The following is a 20,000-nucleotide window of genomic DNA, read 5'->3' on the forward strand; positions in this document are numbered from 1 at the left end:
AAAATTACCCTATAATGATTCTTTAAATGAAATGTACCAATCACTACCTAAAGAAAACATCAGTGTGATCTTCAATTATCCTAATACCTTGTTTAGGAAAATAGTTAATGTACACCGCCGACCATTAAGCGACATTAACCCAGGTGTGTATAAGTTGACATGTTTAGATTGTGATACTATTTATTGGGGACAAACTGGAAGAGATTTGGCAACCAGAATTAAAGAGCATAAAAATTCTGTAAAATATGGTCAACAAAGTTCCACGGTATTTCAGCACATTGTCAATAATGATCACCGCATGCATTGGGATGATGCTGAAATAATTTATAAATCAACATATAGCTTCAAAAGGAAAATAATAGAGTCTTCCCTGATTAAATATCTCCCTAATTTCAATATATCAAACGGTCAGTGGTCACCTGACTGCATTACCACCTCAGCAGTCAGCCAAGTGCTACCTCATATACTCCAAGGTCACAAAACCCCAGGCGACCTGCGGAGCATCGGTCACGTTACCTGAGCTTGTTCCTTCTCCCACCTCACACCTTTGTATATAAGCATATGCTTTCAACTATGTATTCATTCTGCTGAAGAGGGTCACAGTTAATGATCGAAATATACAGAACATTCGACATTAGTGTCTTCTTTTTCCGACTATGGGATAAAAAGTTTATTTTATCAATGTGCTACATTACTTTATAATGTATATATATGTATATATATATGTATATATATGTATATACATGTATATATATGTATATATATATGTATACATATATGTATATTTATATATGTATATATATATACACACATATATATACATATATATATATATATATACATATATATATATATACCTACATATATATATATATATATATATATATGTATGTATATATATATATATACTTTTTTTTTTTCTGCGTCTCATGCCCTTCTTTCTTTCTTCAGGAGTCAAGGTCTGGATTGTATTCCGTGTTCGGACACGGTATGCGATCCCCCGAAACCCGTCAACTGCAAATGGGGGACCCAAAAGGATGTTTGCGGCTGCTGCCTTGTCTGCGCTAAAGTCAGTTGATGATCAATTTATATCCTTCGTCTATTCACGAGACCTCTTTTGATCCATTCACTTCCATAGTACTTCCTTAGCAGAATATGATCCCCCAGTGTTAGTTAAAATCTGTGTGTGTGTGTGTGTGTGTGTGTGTGTGTGTGTGTGTGTGTGTGTGTGTGTGTGTGTGTGTGCGTGCGTGTGCGTGTGTATTCACTTGGTCTTTGGATCACGTGTTGGACTCGTGATCGACAGCTATTTCCCTCCTGGAAGAGAGCTCAGAGCTCGTAGGTCCGATCTATGGGTAATGCTATGACCTTACACACACACACACACACACACACACACACCCAACTCACCGCCCACGAGAGTCAGAGTAACGACCCGAAGCTCAGCTGTACCGAAATAATTTCGGCCCTAGGCAGGATTCGAACCAAGCACTACGCGCACCACCATGCTAGTAGTTCATCGCTCTACCAACTGCGCCACCGAGTCGTGGGTGTGTGTGTGGGTGTGTGTGTGTGTGTGTGTGTGTGTGTGTGTGTGTGTGTGTGTGTGTGTGTGTGTGTGTGTGTGTGTGTGTGTGTGTGTGTGTGTGTGTGTGTGTGTGTGTGTGTGTGTGTGTGTGTATCATATTTCATAGACAATAATGGCGCGAGATGAGAATACACAAAAATATGTAAAATCATAGATTACAAAAATAAGGAAATAAAGGAACAAATATACATTAATGAATAAGAAACCCCAATAAAAAGGCTAATAAACAGATAAAACAAATAATGAAAAGATAAATAGAAATAAAAGAAATAGATTAAATAAAACATTAACCAAAGGAATATGAAAATAAAAGAATAAATTAATATATGATAAGTGAACAAATAATTAGATAAATAAATGCACTCCATTGACGACTTGTACATTTTTCTGGCTACCACCAGGCGATTTTACTCAACCGAAGGAAAGGCCCCTTTGCAAAGCGAAAGGTCCAAGACCACTTCAATGAACCCGGTCACCACTATTCATGTCTTGTATATTTGTATGAAACTGGCAGTTGCCGACAGCTGTATCAAAATAAACACCCTATGAGGATGGAGCCTCTATCAGTGCGGTATTTCGGTTGTTACAGCTTGATCGAGTAAAGGGCACTTGATCAAATTTGAACAAGTGAAACTCGTGCTAATGAAGGCTCCGTCCTCACATGGTGCTTGTTTTGGTAGATTTTTACATATGTTCTGGCTCCCGGGAGACGATTTTATTATTCCCCTTTACCCACAGGGCCCAGGCGAGGAGTGCGGGGGGCCTTGGTTCGTTCGCGGCAGGTGCGCCATGGGGTTCCGCTGTCTTCAGCGAGTGAAGAGTGAAGGTGTCTGCATCCGGGTGAGGAAGCCCAAAGCCTCTTTCCATTGACACGTTGCCACTACCAGGGAACCCCAACTCGGTGGTAAACGGAACCCCCAACTCGGTGGTAAACGGTTAACCGTCTACCGTTTTTGGTGAAGTTGGGAAGACACAAGTTTTTTTTTTTTTTTTTTTTTTTTTTTTTACATATAATATTTGTCTTTTAGTGTAGGCTATTATAATCATGTCTCATGCCTGATCATCTACAGTATTATTCTTTTTACTTCCTGTCTAAGAACAATCTCTGCATATATACATGTGTACTTTGTATAATCAAATAAAGTGAAAATAATATTTTTTTTTTCGCTTCCCCAACCTTCACTTATCAAGAGCATAATAATGAGGGAGAGTGCACGAGACCACAGGGCCTACACTAGGCAGTTCCATGCCCATTACCATTTGTCACCCCACTTATAAAGTTTTTTTTTTTTTTTTTTTTTTTACCAACCAATAGTTTCAGCTCTCACTACAGGGTCACTAAGTTTACTCCACTCGTTGACCACCCTAGTAGTAAACCAGTTCTTGCCTATTTCCTTCTTAAATCTAGATTTGTCCAATTTAAGTTCATTACTGCGAGTCTCGTTCTGTTGTCTTAATATGATGACCTTGTTTGTGTAACCTTGTAAAATCACTTGATCCACTTGAACATCTCTATTAGATCACCCCGCACTTTGTGTCTTTCCAGATAGTGTCAGTTAAGGTGCTTGAGGATGTCCTCGTAAGGTAAATTTCTGAACCCATACATCATTTTGGTCATTCTCCTCTGTACTGATTCTAGTGAATTAATGTCCATTCTATAGGACGGAGACCAAAACTGTACTGCATATAGAGTTTGATAATTACCTCTGCATTTTTATTTGTAATAGTCCTAGCATTGAAACCTAATGTACTGTTTCCTGGATTTAAGGCAGGACTCATTAGAACTCCCAAGTCTCTCTCGCACTCAGTTTCCTCTAAATAAGTGTTATCTAAGCTATACTTGCTTTCTGTGTTGTGTAAATCTACGTTTAACACGCTGCATTTTGAGATATTGAAGTCCATTTGTCATTTAACCGACCATGTGAACAATTCGTTAAGACCCTCCTGCAGACTAATCGTCTTCTCCTGACCCAATTAGATGTCCTATTTTAGTGTCATCCGCAAACTTACCAACATCACTATTAATCCCATTGTCCAAGTCGTTTAAGTACACAATGGACAATAAGGGACCGAAACCAAGCCCTGTGGAACTCCACTAGAAGCTCTAATATATTCAAACATTTTTCCTCCCATGCCATGGACTTGACTTTATTTAGTAGTTTCTGCTGGGGCACCATGTCGAACGCTTTGCTAAAGTCAAGGTAAATAACATTGTAACTATTATTATTATCTGACACCTTGAAAGCGTTAGTGTAAAAAGAGAGAAGATTAGTTATACGTGACTCATCGATGGAGAATCCATGCTGTGAATCACGAATCAGTCTCTCGATATGATTTTTTATTCTATTAGCTATTATTGAGTCAAGCATTTTCCCGATAAGTGATGTCAAACTGATTGGACTGTAGTTTCATATAAACGATTTATCTCCCTTTTTGAAAACAAGAATAACGTTTGCCTGCCCCAAGCAATAGGTACAAAACCAGTGCCAATCGATTTATTAAATATTTCCGTTAACTGGTCTCAGATTTCAAATTTACACTCTTTGAGCTCTCTGCAACAAAACAAATGTGTTTTTGCTACGTTGTAAGCGTGGCTTGAGCGGCTGAGGACGGCGATTTTAATCGGGCCTCTCTTCGGATTTGGCGTGGGAACACCGCTGCCCACCAGTGTAACAAAACAAATGTGTTTTGGTACATGTAGTGATGGTTTGAGGGTGAGTTAAAGTCTCTGGACTCTGTTGGTTTTATTGAGGTACGAAGATTATATACAACTAGGGCCTTGATCTTAACTACTCCTCATGCCGAGTCTTAACCTCGGCACTGCCTCCTGCCAGGTTCGTGACTTCGGGTAGATCTCCTGCCATATCTAACCTCTCCTTTGTAAACACTATGAGAAAAGATTTGTTAGTCGCATCCCTTATTTTTTCCTCCGAATCTATCATGACATCTTCGTCGTTTTTAATTGGGCATATTCTTTCCATATTTTTTTGTTCTGTAAAAATTAAAGAAGTCCTTTGGGCTGGATCTCGCTTGTCTGGCAACTTTAATTTCATAGTTACGTTTCGCTGCGCGCATGTTCTTTTCAACCAGTCTTATATTTAGACCTTCTGTGTATTTCTCCGTTTTTAATTCTGCTATAAAGCCCTCTTTTTATTCCAATTTCGATTTTCAGCCTATCCGTCATCCATTTGGGAGTATTAGTACTGGACCTTACTGTTTTGAGGGGAATAGTTTATTTTGTGCGTTCAAAATCGAAACTGTTAGGTTACTGTACATTGCATGCAGATTGTTGACCGTGCTATTTACCTAACGCTTATGAGTGACCTGACCCAAAGGAACGCATCTCATCCTTACCTTACCATCTCCATCCATCACCTTACCCTGTCATAGTCCTCTGGGTTGGTCTCGTAAGTGACCAATTGCCCTAAACACTTTCTCATTTCATCAACATTGGCTCTCCTCAAATTAGCAACTAGAACGTTATTCGTATGATTTGATTTTGCCATATAATATTAAACCTTATTTCTTGATCGCTAGAGCTTAGACCATCTCCTACTTTTATGTTTCTCGTTAGACTCTCATTTTTTGTTAATAGTAAGTCCAGAGTATTCTCTCCCCTCGTAGGATCGGTCATCATTTGTTTTAGGAAATTATCTTGTATCACATCTAAAAATAAAAAAGCACTTCATGATCTAGTAAACTTTCCAAGTCAATATTTTTATAGTTAAAGTCTTCCATGATCACAATGTGCTTGTACTGTGACGACCTGCAAATTTCTTGAATCAGGAGAATCATTGGTCTTCTCTGCAAAGACGTTACCCAAAACTGAATTAAATCGTTTGGCGCCATATAAGGAAAACTGTAAGACAAATTACGTATCCACAACGAAGTAGTTAATCTAGGCAGTTTTCACCTCCTTCCCAAGACTAACCACACATGATACATTCTTTGTACCTCATAACGGTGGCTTGATACATCTGTAATCAGAATATTACTAAATTTGCTAGGTTGGATCAGAAACTCGTTCAACTGTCGTAGACAGCGACTTGTTTTCAAAGGTGAAACTACTAACTGGAAAAGAAGAGTAGAGTGAAAATCCTCAGGGTTCCATTCTTGGGTCACTTCTTTTCAGTGTATGCATCAATGAGAAAGACCGTGGGCCCAAATCTAACTCTAAACTGTGCGGAATAACGATCTCTCAGATCAGCTGGAAATAAAATAAAAATCTAGAGTAACTAGAGCAATGGTCGGAAGTGTGGTTCAGATGAAAATTATTTTGAATAGGGTTACAACTTATCTGGAAAAAAAATCAAAGCGTAGAGTAAAAAGGATTTTGTCTCTCCGCCAGAGAATGTGAGATTCTAGGAGAGGAAGCTCGATCTTCTAACTACAAAATTTCTGCTCTCATCAATCAACTGTATCACTCATTAGTCCGTCCATAAAAAAAAAAAAAAAAAATTGCCTAAGTCATTTTTCGTCAATTTCTGGATTTTTTTTTTTTCTAAATCAATCTTTTATTGCTCCTTGTGGTACAATTCCCAATGTTTTATTTAGTGTCTGAGTAGGTTAGAATTACATTAGGAAGAGCATTACGTATATTAATAAAATAGAAAAGCTATTTTTTTCGATTACCTGAAAAGTTGGACAAATGACTTAGGCACTTTTTTTTATGAGGCTGACGATATGTTGGTTCAGATTGAAGCAAAAACCTCATAAATTTAAGTCTAGTCATTTCCATAATAAATACTAACCAGATGTGAAATAATGGTTTTAGACTGTCAAGACGTATATTTAACCTTGAGGTAAGTAGAAACAACATCACCAACTGGCTAGTTAATGTATAAAATCACCCCCCACCCACCCCCGCAGAGGCAATGCGACGTACACTTGCTCCATGAAAACATCAAAGTAACGTGTTGAGATGTCTGTCTGAGCGGGCTAGGGCGTCGTTACTTCCGGCAAAGGTCGAGGGGATGGCGGTTCGAATTCTGACACCGGCGAAGTTGAACCAAGGGCATGGTTCATTAAGTTCCACGCTACAAAGCCCTCTGTGAGGGGCATCGTCCTAGCCTTCCGATAGGGGGATTTTGTGACGATAAGCTATATCATCATCATTTCTTTGTTCGATTTAATTATTTCATTTTTGTTATGAGCCGGAAGCTCTTCATCCGACAATCTTTATTGTTGTCACTCCATTGTAAGATCACAAAGGTCATTAAGTATTACGTAACTATACAGCGGCGAAATGCAGCGTCATAACTAAACTCGTGGGATTTAGCGATCCCACCCACACGTGGAGTAGAACGAATTATATGAAATATTCTAGAGGAAATAACCAGCGACCTCCAAAGTAGGAACAGCAAGGCGCGTCGTTGAGCTGGAGGAGTGACAGACCGATGCGGCGAAGATTCCTGGGCGTTTGTCGAGAGAGCTGGAGTGCAGAGACGTCCGACCTCTAGGAGCGCTGTGTTGATTCTCACACGATCCCTGTTTTTTTTTTGTGTTTTTTTTTTAAGAATTAGTCCCAGCGGAGGGATCCGATTTAGGGACTGTCTTTTAGTTTCTCAATATTAGCTGTGTGTCTACATCTAGTATATCTAATTCGTCTCCGGGAAGATGTCGAGCGCCAGTGGCGCTATAATAAGTGTCCAACTGGTGAGGTGGAGATTAGGTGGGCTGCCATGATGATGTTTTGGTGGTCGGTGATTGAATATAACATTCTTGGGGGGCTCTTCCCAAGGAGGTTCAGCAGCGGTTGGAAGTGGTTACGAAGGATGGGGCATAGGAATAAGCAGTGGAGGAAAGAGACCAGCTCCGTCCCGCAGGCACAGACGGTCTTCAGATAGCGGGTTCTCCAGTGGTTGACACGAATTCTTGAGATGAGGTGAAGAATGTGGGTTGGAAGTGGATGAGGGTGGGTCCAGAGGGTCCCCTTATTGCATGTCTTGATGGGCCAGCCTCGAGTAGCGGCAGTCCCGGCATATTCCTCTGACCAGAGCTCCCATGTCGCTTGGTCAATTTTTTTGTTGGCATCACTTGTTGAAAAGCAGAGCGAGATGCAATCCTCTTCAGAGGTTAGGGCCCCTCGTTTGGGGGCTCGGTCGGCCATCTCGTTTCCATGGATGCCTACATGGGAGGGCACCCACTGGAAACGAAGACGGAGTCCGCGTCGTGCGATTTCTTCTGAAAGGATTAGGATTTCCTTGAGGATTTCCGGTCTTGTTTTGCAGTACTCACTCTGTATTACATTTAGGCTGGACTGGGAGTCCGATAGGATGACTATTTGCGTTGGGGAACGGGGGAGAGTTTTGACTTTATTCAAAGCTTCTCTGATGGCGACGAGTTCGGCAGTTAGGATGGTGGTGGGCGGGAGCTTCACTTCGAAGGGCTCTCGCGTGGTCACGAAGAACAGTCCTGCTCCTGTTCTGCCGTCACTGAGTACCGATCCGTCTGTGAAGATCTTGAAGTCGGGGGGGTAAATGCCGTGACTTATTGGGGTTACTAAACTGGATAGAATGAGAAACGAGGAGAACAGGAGTGGAAAGGAAGTTGGGAGATATGGTTGATGAAAGAGTATTGGGATGGTTTGGACACACGGAAAGAATGAGTGAAGAGGGCAGACGTGGAAGGAGTGAACATGAGTGGGAGACCAAGTACGAGATGGATGGATGGGGTAAAAGGGATGTTGGGAAAGAGGGTAATGTCTGTTGAGGAAGGACGGGAGAATGCAGAAGATAGGGGTGAATTGTTGTGTATGGATGATGCTGTGACGCATGAAAGGTAGATGGTGGGTGATGTTGAGGAAATATGTGTTTCTGGATGAGGGGACGGAGGCGTGGTCGCCGATTTAATGAAGCGGCTTTGCTGTGGATCTGCTGTGTCTTGCGACACTGCCTTTGACCTAGGGCAGTGGGCGAGATGTAGGGATGACCCGACATCCAGGAGGAGCCAAGATAAGAGGGAGGTGGGTGGGTGAATGGTAGGGCGAGAGTGGATTTTATGCCTTTTTTCTACCTCCCTTGTAAGGGGTATGATATTCACCTTGGTCTTTGGATCACGTGTTAGACTCGTGATCGACAGCTATTTCCCTCGTGGAAGAGAGCTCAGAGCTCCAATGACCGATCTATGGGTAATGCTTTGACCTTACACGCACACGCACACACCCAACTCCCCGCCCACAAGAGTTGGAGTAACGACTCGAAGAGCAGCGATACTGAAATTATTTTCATCCCTTGGGCAGGATTTGAACCCGGACCGCCGTAGTGACAGTCTGTATGTATGTATGTATATGTTTTCACCTTGAAATCTTTACATTTGGTATCAATTTGCATGTTGTGCTTTGTTTCCAGACATCTGTGATTGACGACCAATTATGGTACCACTCCCCAAAGAGGCACTGAAATTGTTAGGATTATTACCTCGTGAGTCTCCCTGTTACTCTTTGATTCTTTACGAATGTCCCGTGACACAAGCCTCCTTTACCCTGCAGGACTGACAGCACCCTGTGGATCCTTCGTGACAGCTTGAAGCCTCTTAGCCACTTCAAATCTATATTGGCTCTTTGAATACTCTATGACACTACTGAACTTTTGTAGTACTGTGGGTCTCCTGTGATACTGTTGTTCCACCAATGGCTCGGTGAAACCTATCTTGTATTCCTTGGATTACCTGGTGGTCGCGCGCGGCCTGAAAATCATCAAAACCACTGGGCCATACTAATTCACCATTATGACATGTCACTGACAGCCCTAAAGTATAAACTATATAATTATCATAGTTATAGATAGTACCTCATACGAATCTCCTACTTAGTCACTATGGGCTCCGATGCTGGCTCACTTCGTCATTCATTTATGGCACCGCCTATTTTTTTTTTCATGGTTTCTCCAAGGGTAAGTCATGTGTGACTAATCTTCTATCCTTTTACACTAAAGTATGTAAGGCGTCAGATAACAATGATAATTACGATGTTATTTAACTTGACTTTAGCAAAGCGTTCGACAAGGTGCCACACCAGAGACTACTCAATAAAATCAAAGCGCATGGCATAGGAGGAAAATTGTTAGAATGGATTAGAGCTTGGATTAGTAACAGAAAACAGCGGGTCACCATAAATGGAGTAAAATCTAGGTGGGGCAATGTTACTAGTGGGGTCCCCCAGGCCTCGGTTTTGGGCTCCTTGTTGTTCATTATGTACATAAACGACTTAGATGATGGGATAAATAGTGATGTTAGTAAGTTTGCGGGCGACACTAAAATAGGACGCCAAATTAGGTCAGGAGGCGACGCAGAGATTCTGCAGGATGATCTTAACAAATTGTTCACATGGTCGGTGAAATGGCAAATGAACTTCAGTATCTATAAATGTAGCGTGTTAAACGTAGGGCTACACAATCCCGAAAATAGATACAGCTTAGATAACACGCTTTTAGAAAAAACTGAGTGCGAGAGAGACTTGGAAGTTCTAGCGGGTCTGACCTTAAAACCAGGAAACAGTGCATTAGCGCAAGGAATAAAGCAGAACATTAGGTTTCATTGCTAGGACGGTAACGAATAGAAGTGCAGAGGTAGTTATCAAACTCTATCTAGCGATAGTTAGACCCATCCTTGACTATGCGGTACAGTTTTTGGTCTCCGTCCTACAGAATGGACATCAATTTACTAGAATCAATACAGAGAAAGATCCAGAGTGCGGGGTGATCTAATACAGTTGTTCAAATGGATCAAAGGCTTTAACAAGGGTGGTGCAAGCAAGGTCATCATATCAAAACAACCGGGCAGGACTCGCAGTAATGGTTTTGAACTGGACAAATTTAGATTTAAGAAGGAAATAGCCAAAAATTGGTTTACTAATAGAATGGTCGACGAATGGAATAGACTTAGTAACCATGTAGTAAGCGCCGAAACTATCAGTTGTTTTAAGAAACGATTAGACAACTTTATGGATGGGGATGACAGGTGGTGATTGATACGGAGCTGCCGATTGTAGGCCTTATGGTCTCTTGCAGTCTCCTTCATTTTTATGTTCTTATGTAGATAAAACAATATCAGGTGCAGTTTCGTTTAAGGGAATTGATTTGGAACGAGTTACTGCAGATAGGGGAAAAATTCAGGATGTATGTGATCTACAATTGTATGATTTTTGTCACAGTATCTAAGAGAGATACTACTAATGAACCTGCAAGGTCATTGTTTAGGATGAGCTTAACTCCAGGAATTGGCATTGACTTTTCTCTGAGGCTAATTGTTACATTCTGTCTACCCTCCCCTCATGCCATATCTCTTTCTCCTCTCTTTATCTCCCACTTTCTCATTATCATTTATTAAGTGTGTGTGTAAACACCTAAAGTATCATTTCAACGATCGCTTCATGAACTGCCAAATGTTAAAATTTGTAGATGATAAACGAGTAAAAGCAGCAATGATTGCAACAAACCATTGGCAATTTTAATTACAAGTAACAAGCAATTTGCGCAAATTGTGTGTACACCATTTTAATGTTTGTTTCTCCCCGCAAGGCTCGGGCTATATAAGGAGTAAAATGTTTTTCATCGATGTTATTTCTGAAGAAGCCCTGCTGGGCGAAACGTAAAATATATTGGACTCCCACACTCTGCGTTTGGCCTCTTCCCTACTGATGATAAACCCTTTAACGTCATCTTCATATGTGCCCGCCCAACTTATGCCCGGTCTTGTAGACCCTTGCGCTTGGCGAGGTGACTTTTCAAAAATGATGTATTAGTTATCTATATTATCAATAATAAAGTTAGTTTTATTCATGCAGATGGTACACATTGTTTAGTTTTCGTAACCATGGTTTTTATGAGACATAACAAATTCAGACTTGCAAGGGAAACCTTTTTTATTCTATACTAAAAAAATCTGAATATTATGTTCTAATATAATATTTGTATTTATTTCATTGCATAGTTCACTCGCAAATCTTTATTTTGAATACGATGAACAATCAATTGGATGTATTTAATGTATTCTAATGTTACAATACATTTTAATTTTATCTTATAGTTACTGTAGGGGTAACATTTAATGTGCATCTTCACACAGTGAACAATTTGCACTGTAATTCTGCATTACAAATGCATAACGTCAACAGCTAGTCTAACCACCGCGTGCGTTAATTACCTCCATTAGCCTACTGCCTAGTTTAGGCCACCTTTCAAGACAGAAGGACATTACCTATTCAAGCCGACGAGACTGGGAACGCGACACAATTGTAACAGTTACAGTATAAGTTCAGACGATGGTACCATCCACTTCATTCCAATTGATCTCAAGATCCGAGTGGCTCAGAGAGTTACGTTCCATCTCCACGCGAGAACACTACGCATGTTTACACCATGTCAGGCTCAGCTGATACCATATGCAGACAACACACACACACACACACACACACACACACACACACACACACACACACACACACACACACACACACACACACACACACACACACACACACACACACACACACACACACACACACACACACACACACACACAATCTAACATCTTCCTATCAGATATACTCTCTATTCTTAAACCAAACCCTTTTATATACCCAGACATTGCTCGACATATCAGTGGAAAATGAAGCTATACCTATATTGCATATATAAAAGAAAACACACCATGTTCCCTCGTGTATCAATAGGACAATGCGACAAGTCAATCTATCTAACCAGGAAAATTTTGGTAGACTGAAATGGCTTGGTGCAAATCAAAGGTAAATGAAAGAGAAGTTCTTTTAGACAGACATTCACTCAACTCTCCGTCGCCACGAAGAGGAAGACTATAGTCAACGCAAGGAGAAATGACCGATAAGGCGTGGCTAGGAGATTTCCCGGTGTTGCCACATATGGGCATCCATGGCGAGAACGTGCGTGTGGATGCAATGTTTTCTGAATGCAGTGTGAGGGGGGCGGGGCCAGAGATTAGATGTAGTGGCAGTGTCGCTCTCGCATGCACATATGCCATATCTTCACTTAAAGAAACGAAACCTTTGTATAGAAAACATTGCTTTGATTTTTATCTCAGTGGTGGTGTGTGACAAAAAATTATAATATAATCGTATGAGGCAACATTATAAAATTATAAAATAGAATTATATAATAAAATAAAATTATAAAATAATTATATGTGGCACCACAGGGGAACTCCCAGTGCTCCGCCCTAACGGCCAGATCTCAGTGCATAGGGTATAGGAGGACCAGATCCAAGACCGCGACCCGAGGTCCCATGGTCCTTGCGAGGCTATTGGCGCTGAGCCTGAGACTACTAACTACGGAATGAACCTTTCGTCGCCTCTAGCACGCATATAAGACAATGTATGCGCGCACGTGCGTGCTTCAAAGAGGGGAACCCGCATTATTAATCAATCACATTTTTCATGGTTTGCGGGGCTGGTACCTCCTCGAACCTCAGTTTTATTGGTGGTCCGGAAGTGGTTATACATGAACGCAGGAGACGGTGTCCATGGTATGTCACCAGAGTGACGATACCAGGAGGAAGCTGATATATCATACACACACGCACAATAATGCCCAGTTACCTCTGGTGCTGAAGTGAACAACGGTCGGGGGCCATTACTCAGAGTGGATGCCTCTTCTAAGCTCTGCGTCACGGCGAGGGTTCGAACAGTCACGCCACGGTGGGCCCCGACCGTCAACCGAGGGAAGCCTCTACCCTCCACCGTGGTGCTCAGCCACAGCAGTAACCTCCACAGTAAACAGGAATCACTTTTCCTTTCGAGAATTTCGACTTGGCCTTCGCCATGTCATGGGTCTGATTACCTGTCCAATTGGGAATCCTAGGTCGAGCCCTTAACCATTTTACTACCAATGGGGAGACAATGGGCTAAATGGAGTAGTCTGAAACATCCGCATTAAATGAATAAGTAATGTGCGGTGCCAAAGAAGACAAAGTTTTGGGGGACTGTGAATTCTCTGTGGCGTGGAAGGTCTTCTGTGATAATGTGAGTGCTCCCCTCTTTGTGAAACTATGAGTCTCTGGTGACATTCCAGTTTCTCTGTGGCGCTGTAGGTCCTTCATGGCACTGCTGGTTCTCCTACTACAATGGAAATTCCCTGTGGCTCTGTAATTACCTCGTGGGTCTCCCTGTTACTCTCTGATCCCTTTCAACCATACGTGTTTCCCGTGGCACAAACTTCCTTTACTCTGAAACATTCCAGGACGCCATAGACGCTCCGGGATCCCTGCAGGACCGACAGTTCTCTGTGGGCATTTCGAGTACATTGTGGCCCCTTGAATATCCTGTGGCATTGAAAATCTGTAGGTCCTCTATAACTACTGTTCCCCAGTGACATTGTGAAATCCCTCTTCAAATCGTTAGGGCGTTCAACACAACAGGATATTTATTGAGCGGCGAGGAGATCGGTCCTCCAAAAATCACTCCAAATTTGCTTACGGGATGCATAAATACGGTGAAATATTTAATCATAATTAATCACCCTTCTTTTGAACTTTGTGGCATAGTCAATAAATTTTTGTTCGAGTACATTTTCTTTTCTAATATCACGCCATATATTTCATTCAGTCTGATGATGGAATGTGGACAGAATGGAATCACATTTCAAAATATAAAAAGTAAATTGGTAAGAAATTCGATGACAATGGTTTCGTTCATAATATTTTCGCTATTATTGATGACCTGCACATTTGTTCTGGGTGACGCCAAGCGATTTTATTCAGGATTAATTCAGAAGATTCGGGGACTCTACGCATGTAACTGTTGGATTAAACAAGTAGAGATTAGTAATCCTGGACTTAATACGAGTTCTAGTGTAGAGAAATAGTTCAATCGCGTTACTTGAACAAATGCTTGGGTAGTAGTTATTGTCATTCACGTAGCCAACTCAGGTAATCTATACAGTCAGGTACCATGTCTAACCTCTCCTTTGTATCGTCACATCCTATTAGATCGACCTTTGAGGCATCGGTCTGTCACTCCAGCTCATCGACGCGCCTTGCTGTTCCTAGTTTGGAGGTCGCTGGTTATTTCCTCTAGAATATTTCATATAATTCGTTCTACTCCACGTGTGGGCCGAGTTTAGTTATGACGCTGCATTTCGCCGCTGTACAGTTACGTTTGGTCATCCCTTAAACAGTGATAATGAATTACCTTTGTGATGATCACAATGGAGTGACAACAATACAGATTGTCAGATGGAGAGCTTCCGGCTCATAAAAAAAGAAAAAATCAAATCGAACAAAGAAATGATGATGATATGGTTTAACGTCACAAACACCCCCTATCGGAAGGCTAGGGCAATGCCCCTCACAGAGGGCTTTGTAGGTTGGAATTTAATCAACTTCAACGGGGTCAGAATTGGAACCGCTTTCCGCTCGACCTTCGCCGCAAGTAAAGACTCCCTATCCCGCCAAGACAGAAATCACAACACGAGGCTTTGATGTTTACAAGGAACAAGTGAAACTCACATCTTAGTACCGTTGTACGTCAAATTGTCTCTGCGGGGGGGGGGGTGTCATACATTAACTAGACAGTTGGTGATGTTGTTCCTACCTACCTCAAGGTTAAATATACGTCTTGGCAATCTAAAATCATTATTTCACGTCTGGTTAGTATTCATTATGGAAATGACTAGACTTAATTTTATGAGCTTTTTGCTTCACACTGAACCAACATATTCCAAATATGGACGGGCTAATGAGTGATACAGTTGATTGAGGAGAGCAGAACTTTTGAAGTTAGAAGATCGAGCTTCCTCTCCTAGAATCTCATATTCTCTGGTGGAGAGACAAAATCCTTATTACTCTCCGCTTTGATTTTTTTTTTCCAGATAAGTTGTAGTCCTATTCAAAATAATTTTCATCTGAACCACACTTCCGACCATTGCTCTAGTTGATCTAGATTTTTTTTAATTTCCAGCTGATCTGAGAGATTGTTATTCCGCACAGTTTAGAGTTAGATTTGGGCCCAAGGTCTTTCTCATTGATGCATACACTGAAAAGAAGTGACCCAAGAATGGAACCCTGAGGATTTTCACTTTTCTGATCCAACCTAGCAAATTTAGTAATATTCTGATTACAGATGAGTCAAGCCACCGATATGAGGTACAAAGAATGTATCATGTGTGGTTAGTCCAGTCCTGCATACTGAACTCGATGGCATCTTGGGAAGGAGGTGAAAACTGCCTAGGTTTACTACTTCGTTGTGGATACGTAATTTGTCTTACAGTTTTCCTTATATGGCGCTAAAAGATTCCATTCAGTTTTGGTAACGTCGTTGCAGAGAAGACCAATGATTCTCCTGATTCAAGAAATTCGCAGGTCGTCTCAGTACAAGCACATTGTGGTCATGGAACATAAAAGTAGGAGATGGTCTAAGCTCTAGCGATCAAGAAATAAGGTTTAATATTATATGGAAAAATCAAATCATACGAATAACGTTCTAGTTGCTAATTTCAGGAGAGCCAATGTTGATGAAATGAGAAAGTGTTTAGGGCAATTGGTCACTTACGAGACCAACCCAGAGGACTATGACAGGGTAAGGTAAACGGTCAGTCCGGACGTCATTGGCGCAGTCAGGTGTCGGGTCCCGGAGGGTGAGATGCGTTCCTTTGGGTCAGGTCACTCACAAGCGTTAGGTAAATGGCACAGTCAACAATCTGCATGCAATGCACAGTAACCTAACAGTTTCGATTTTGAATGTGCAAAATAAACTATTCCCCTCAAAACAGTAAGGTCCAGTACTAATACTCCCAAATGGATGACGGATAGGCCGAAAATCGAAATCGGAATAAAAAGAGGGCTTTAGAATTAAAAACGAGGAAATACACCTAAGGTCTAAATATAAGACTGGTTAAAAAGAACATGCGCACAGCGAAAAGCAACCATGAAATTAAAGTTGCCAGACAAGCGAGATCCAACCCAAAGGACTTCTTTAATATTTACAGAACAAAAAATAAGGAAAAAATATGCCCGATTAAAAACGACGAAGATGTCATGATAGATTCGGAGGAAAGAATAAGGGATGCGACTAACAAATCTTTTCTCATGGTGTTTACAAAGGAGAGGTTAGATATGGCAGGAGAACTACCCGAAGTCAAAAACCTGGCAGGAGGCAGTGCCAAGGTTAAGACTCGGCATGAGGAGTAGTTAAAATCAAGGCCCTAGTTGTATATAATCTCCGTAGCTCAACAAAGTCAACCAGAAACTTTACCTCACCCTCAAACCACCACTACATGTAGCAAAACACATTTGTTTTGTTACACTGGTGGGCAGCGGTGTTCCCACGCCAAATCCGAAGAGAGGCCCGATTAAAATTGCCGTCCTCAGCCGCTCAAGCCACGCCTACCACGTAGCAAAAACACATTTGTTTTGTTGCAGAGAGCTCAAAGAGTGTAAATTTGAAATCTGAGACCAGTTAACGGAAATATTTAATAAATCGATTGACACTGGTTTTGTACCTATTGCTTGGGGGCAGGCAAACGTTGTTCTTGTTTTCAAAAAGGGAGATAAATTGTTTATATGCAACTACAGTCCAATCAGTTTGACATTACTTATTGGTAAATGCTTGACTCAATAATAGCCAATAGAACAAAAAATCATACCGAGAGACTGATTCGTGATTCACAGCATGGATTCTCCAATGATGAATCACGTATAACTAATCTTCTATTTTTTTTTTACACTAACTTCTTCAAGGCGTCAAATAATAATAATAGTTACAAAGTTATTTACCTTGCCTTTAGCAAAGCGTTCGACATGGTGCCCCACCAGGAACTACTAAATAAAGTCAAGTCCATGGCATGGGAGGAAAAATGTTTGAATATATTAGAGCTTGGATCAGTGACTGAAAGCAGTGGGTCACTGTAAACGGTGTAAAATCCAAATGGGGGAGTGTTTCTAGTGGAGTTCCACAGGGCTTGGCTTCGGTCCCTTATTGTCCATTGTGTACTTAAACGACTTGGACAATGGGATTAATAGTGATGTTGGTAAGTTTGCGGGTGACACTAGAATAGGACACCTAATTAGGTCAGGAGAAGACGCTCATTCTGCAGCAGGGTCTTAATAAATTGTTCACATGGTCAGTTAAATGGCAAATGGACTTCAATATCTCAAAATGCAGCGTGCTAAACGTATATTTACACAACACAGAAAGCAAGTACAGCTTAGATAACACTTATTTAGAGGAAACTGAGTGCGAGAGAGACTTGGGAGTTCTAATGAGTCCTGCCCTTAATTAAATACAGGAAACAGTGCATTAGCGCAAGGAATAGAGCTAACAGAGCATTAGGTTTCAATGCTAGGACTATTACAAATAAAAATGCAGAGGTTATTATCAAACTATGTGCGGTACAGTTTTGGTCTCCGTCCTATAGAATGGACATTAGTTCACTAGAATCAGTACAGAGGAGAATGACCAAAATGATGCATGGGTTCAGAAATTTACCTTACGAGGACAGCCTCAAGCACCTTAACTGACTCTATCTGGAAAGACACAGAGTGAGGGGCGATCTAACAGAGGTGTTCAAGTGGATCAAATGATTTTACAAGGGTACGCAAACAAGGTCATCATATTAAGACAACAGAACAGGACTCGCAGTAATGATTTAAATTGGACAAATTTAGATTTAAGAAGAAAATAGGCAAGAACTGGTTTACCAATAGGGTGGTATACGTGTGGTATTTACTTAGTGTCCCTGTAGTGAGTGCTGAAACTAGTGGTTGAAAAAAAAAATAGACAATTTTATAGGTGGGTGACAAATGGTAATAGACATGGAACTGCCTAGTGTAGGCCCTGTGGTCTCGTGCACTCCCCCTCATTCTTATGCTCTTGATAAGTGAAGGTTGGGGAAACGAAAGAAAATATATTATTTTCACTTTATTTGATTATACAAAGTACACGCGTATATATGCAGAGATTGTTCTTAGATAGGAAGTAAAAAGAATAATACTGTAGATGATCAGGCATGAGAGACACAATTATGATAGCCTACACTAAAAGACAAATATTATATGTAAAAAAGAAAAAAAACAAAAAAAACCTTGTGTCTTCCCAACTTCACCAAAAACGGTAGACGGTTAACCGTTTACCACCGAGTTGGGGGTTCCGTTTACCACCGAGTTGGGGTTCCCTGCTACTGGCAGACACCTTCACTGTTGAAGTCCGTTTCATCCCGAAGGCAGCGGAGCCCCCTGCCGCACCTGCCGCGAATGAACCAAGGCCCCCCGCACACCTCGCCTGGGCCCTGTGGGTAAAGGGTAGTAATAAAATCGTCTGCCGGCAGCCAGAACATCTGTGAAAATCTACCAAAACAAGCACCATGTGAGGACAGAGCCTTCATTGGCACGAGTCTCACTTGTTCAAATTTGATCAAGTGCCCTTTACTCGATCAAGCTGTAACAACCGAAATGCCGTACTGATAGAGGGTCCGTCCTCATAGGGTGTTTATTTTGATAGACCTGTCGGCAACTGCCAGTTTCATACAAATATACAAGACATGAATAGTGGTGACCGGGTTCATTGAAGTGGTCTTGGACCTTTCGCTTTGCAAAGGGGCCTTTCCCTCGGTTGAGTAAAATCGCCTGGCAGTAGCCAGAAAAATGCGCAAGTCGTCAATGGAGTGCATTTATTTATCTAATTATTTATTCACTTATCATATATTAATTGATTCTTTTGTTTTCATATTCCTTTGGTCAATGTTTTATCTAATATATTTCTTTTATTTCTATCTATCTTTTCATTATTTGTTTATTAGCTTTTCTATTGGGGTTTCTTATTCATTAATATATATTTGTTCCTCTATTTCCTTATTTTTGTAATCTATGATTTTACATATTTTTGTGTATTCTCATCTCGCGCCATTAATGTCTATGAAATATGATACACACACACACACACACACACACACACACACACACACACACACACACACACACACACACACACACACACACACACACACACACACAGATTTTAACTAACACTGGGGGATCATATACTGCTAGGGAAGTACTATGGAAGTGAATGAATCAAAAGAGGTCTCGTGAATAGACGAGGGATATAAATTGATCATCAACTGACTTTAGCGCAGACAAGGCAGCAGCCGCAAACATCCTTTTTGGGCCCCCACAAGCAGGTGGCGGGGTTCAGGTGATCGCATACCGTGTCCGAACACTTAATACACCTCAGACCTTGACTCCTGAAGAAAGAAAGAAGGGCATGAGACGCAGAAAAACAACAACTAGAAATATATATATTTCACCTTTGGTTTGTATAGAACTCATCAAGTTATGTATCAAGGATTGCAAGTTTGAATTTCATGGTGAATATTACACTCAAAAATTTGGTATGGCAATGGGTAATCCCCTTTCGCCAGTGTTAAGTAACCTATATATGGAATTTTTT

At 41.1% G+C, this 20,000-nt stretch overlaps 2 protein-coding genes across 2 annotated transcripts in view; one reads left to right on the top strand and one right to left on the bottom strand.

Moving 5' to 3' along the window:
* LOC143018545 (venom protein 302-like) overlaps positions 1-2,817 on the top strand; it is a 14,984-nt gene extending 12,167 nt beyond the window's left edge. Inside the window, exons 3-4 of the mRNA XM_076173993.1 lie at positions 952-1,069; positions 2,327-2,817. Coding sequence (XP_076030108.1) covers positions 952-1,069; positions 2,327-2,458 — 250 coding nt within the window. The 3' untranslated portion in view covers positions 2,459-2,817. The remainder of the gene's footprint in view (positions 1-951; positions 1,070-2,326) is intronic.
* A 15,643-nt stretch (positions 2,818-18,460) lies between these two features.
* The window catches only part of LOC143023767 (venom protein 302-like), a 4,955-nt gene continuing 3,415 nt past the window's right edge, over positions 18,461-20,000 (bottom strand). Inside the window, exons 2-3 of the mRNA XM_076182382.1 lie at positions 19,677-19,794; positions 18,461-18,840 (exon numbers count right to left, since the gene is read on the bottom strand). Of these exons, the coding sequence (XP_076038497.1) occupies positions 18,730-18,840; positions 19,677-19,794 (229 nt within the window). The 3' untranslated portion in view covers positions 18,461-18,729. The remainder of the gene's footprint in view (positions 18,841-19,676; positions 19,795-20,000) is intronic.

Source organism: Oratosquilla oratoria, chromosome 3, assembly GCF_046742065.1.
Source record: "Oratosquilla oratoria isolate Oo_2021 chromosome 3, ASM4674206v1, whole genome shotgun sequence".
Classification (NCBI taxonomy): Eukaryota; Metazoa; Arthropoda; class Malacostraca; order Stomatopoda; family Squillidae; genus Oratosquilla; species Oratosquilla oratoria.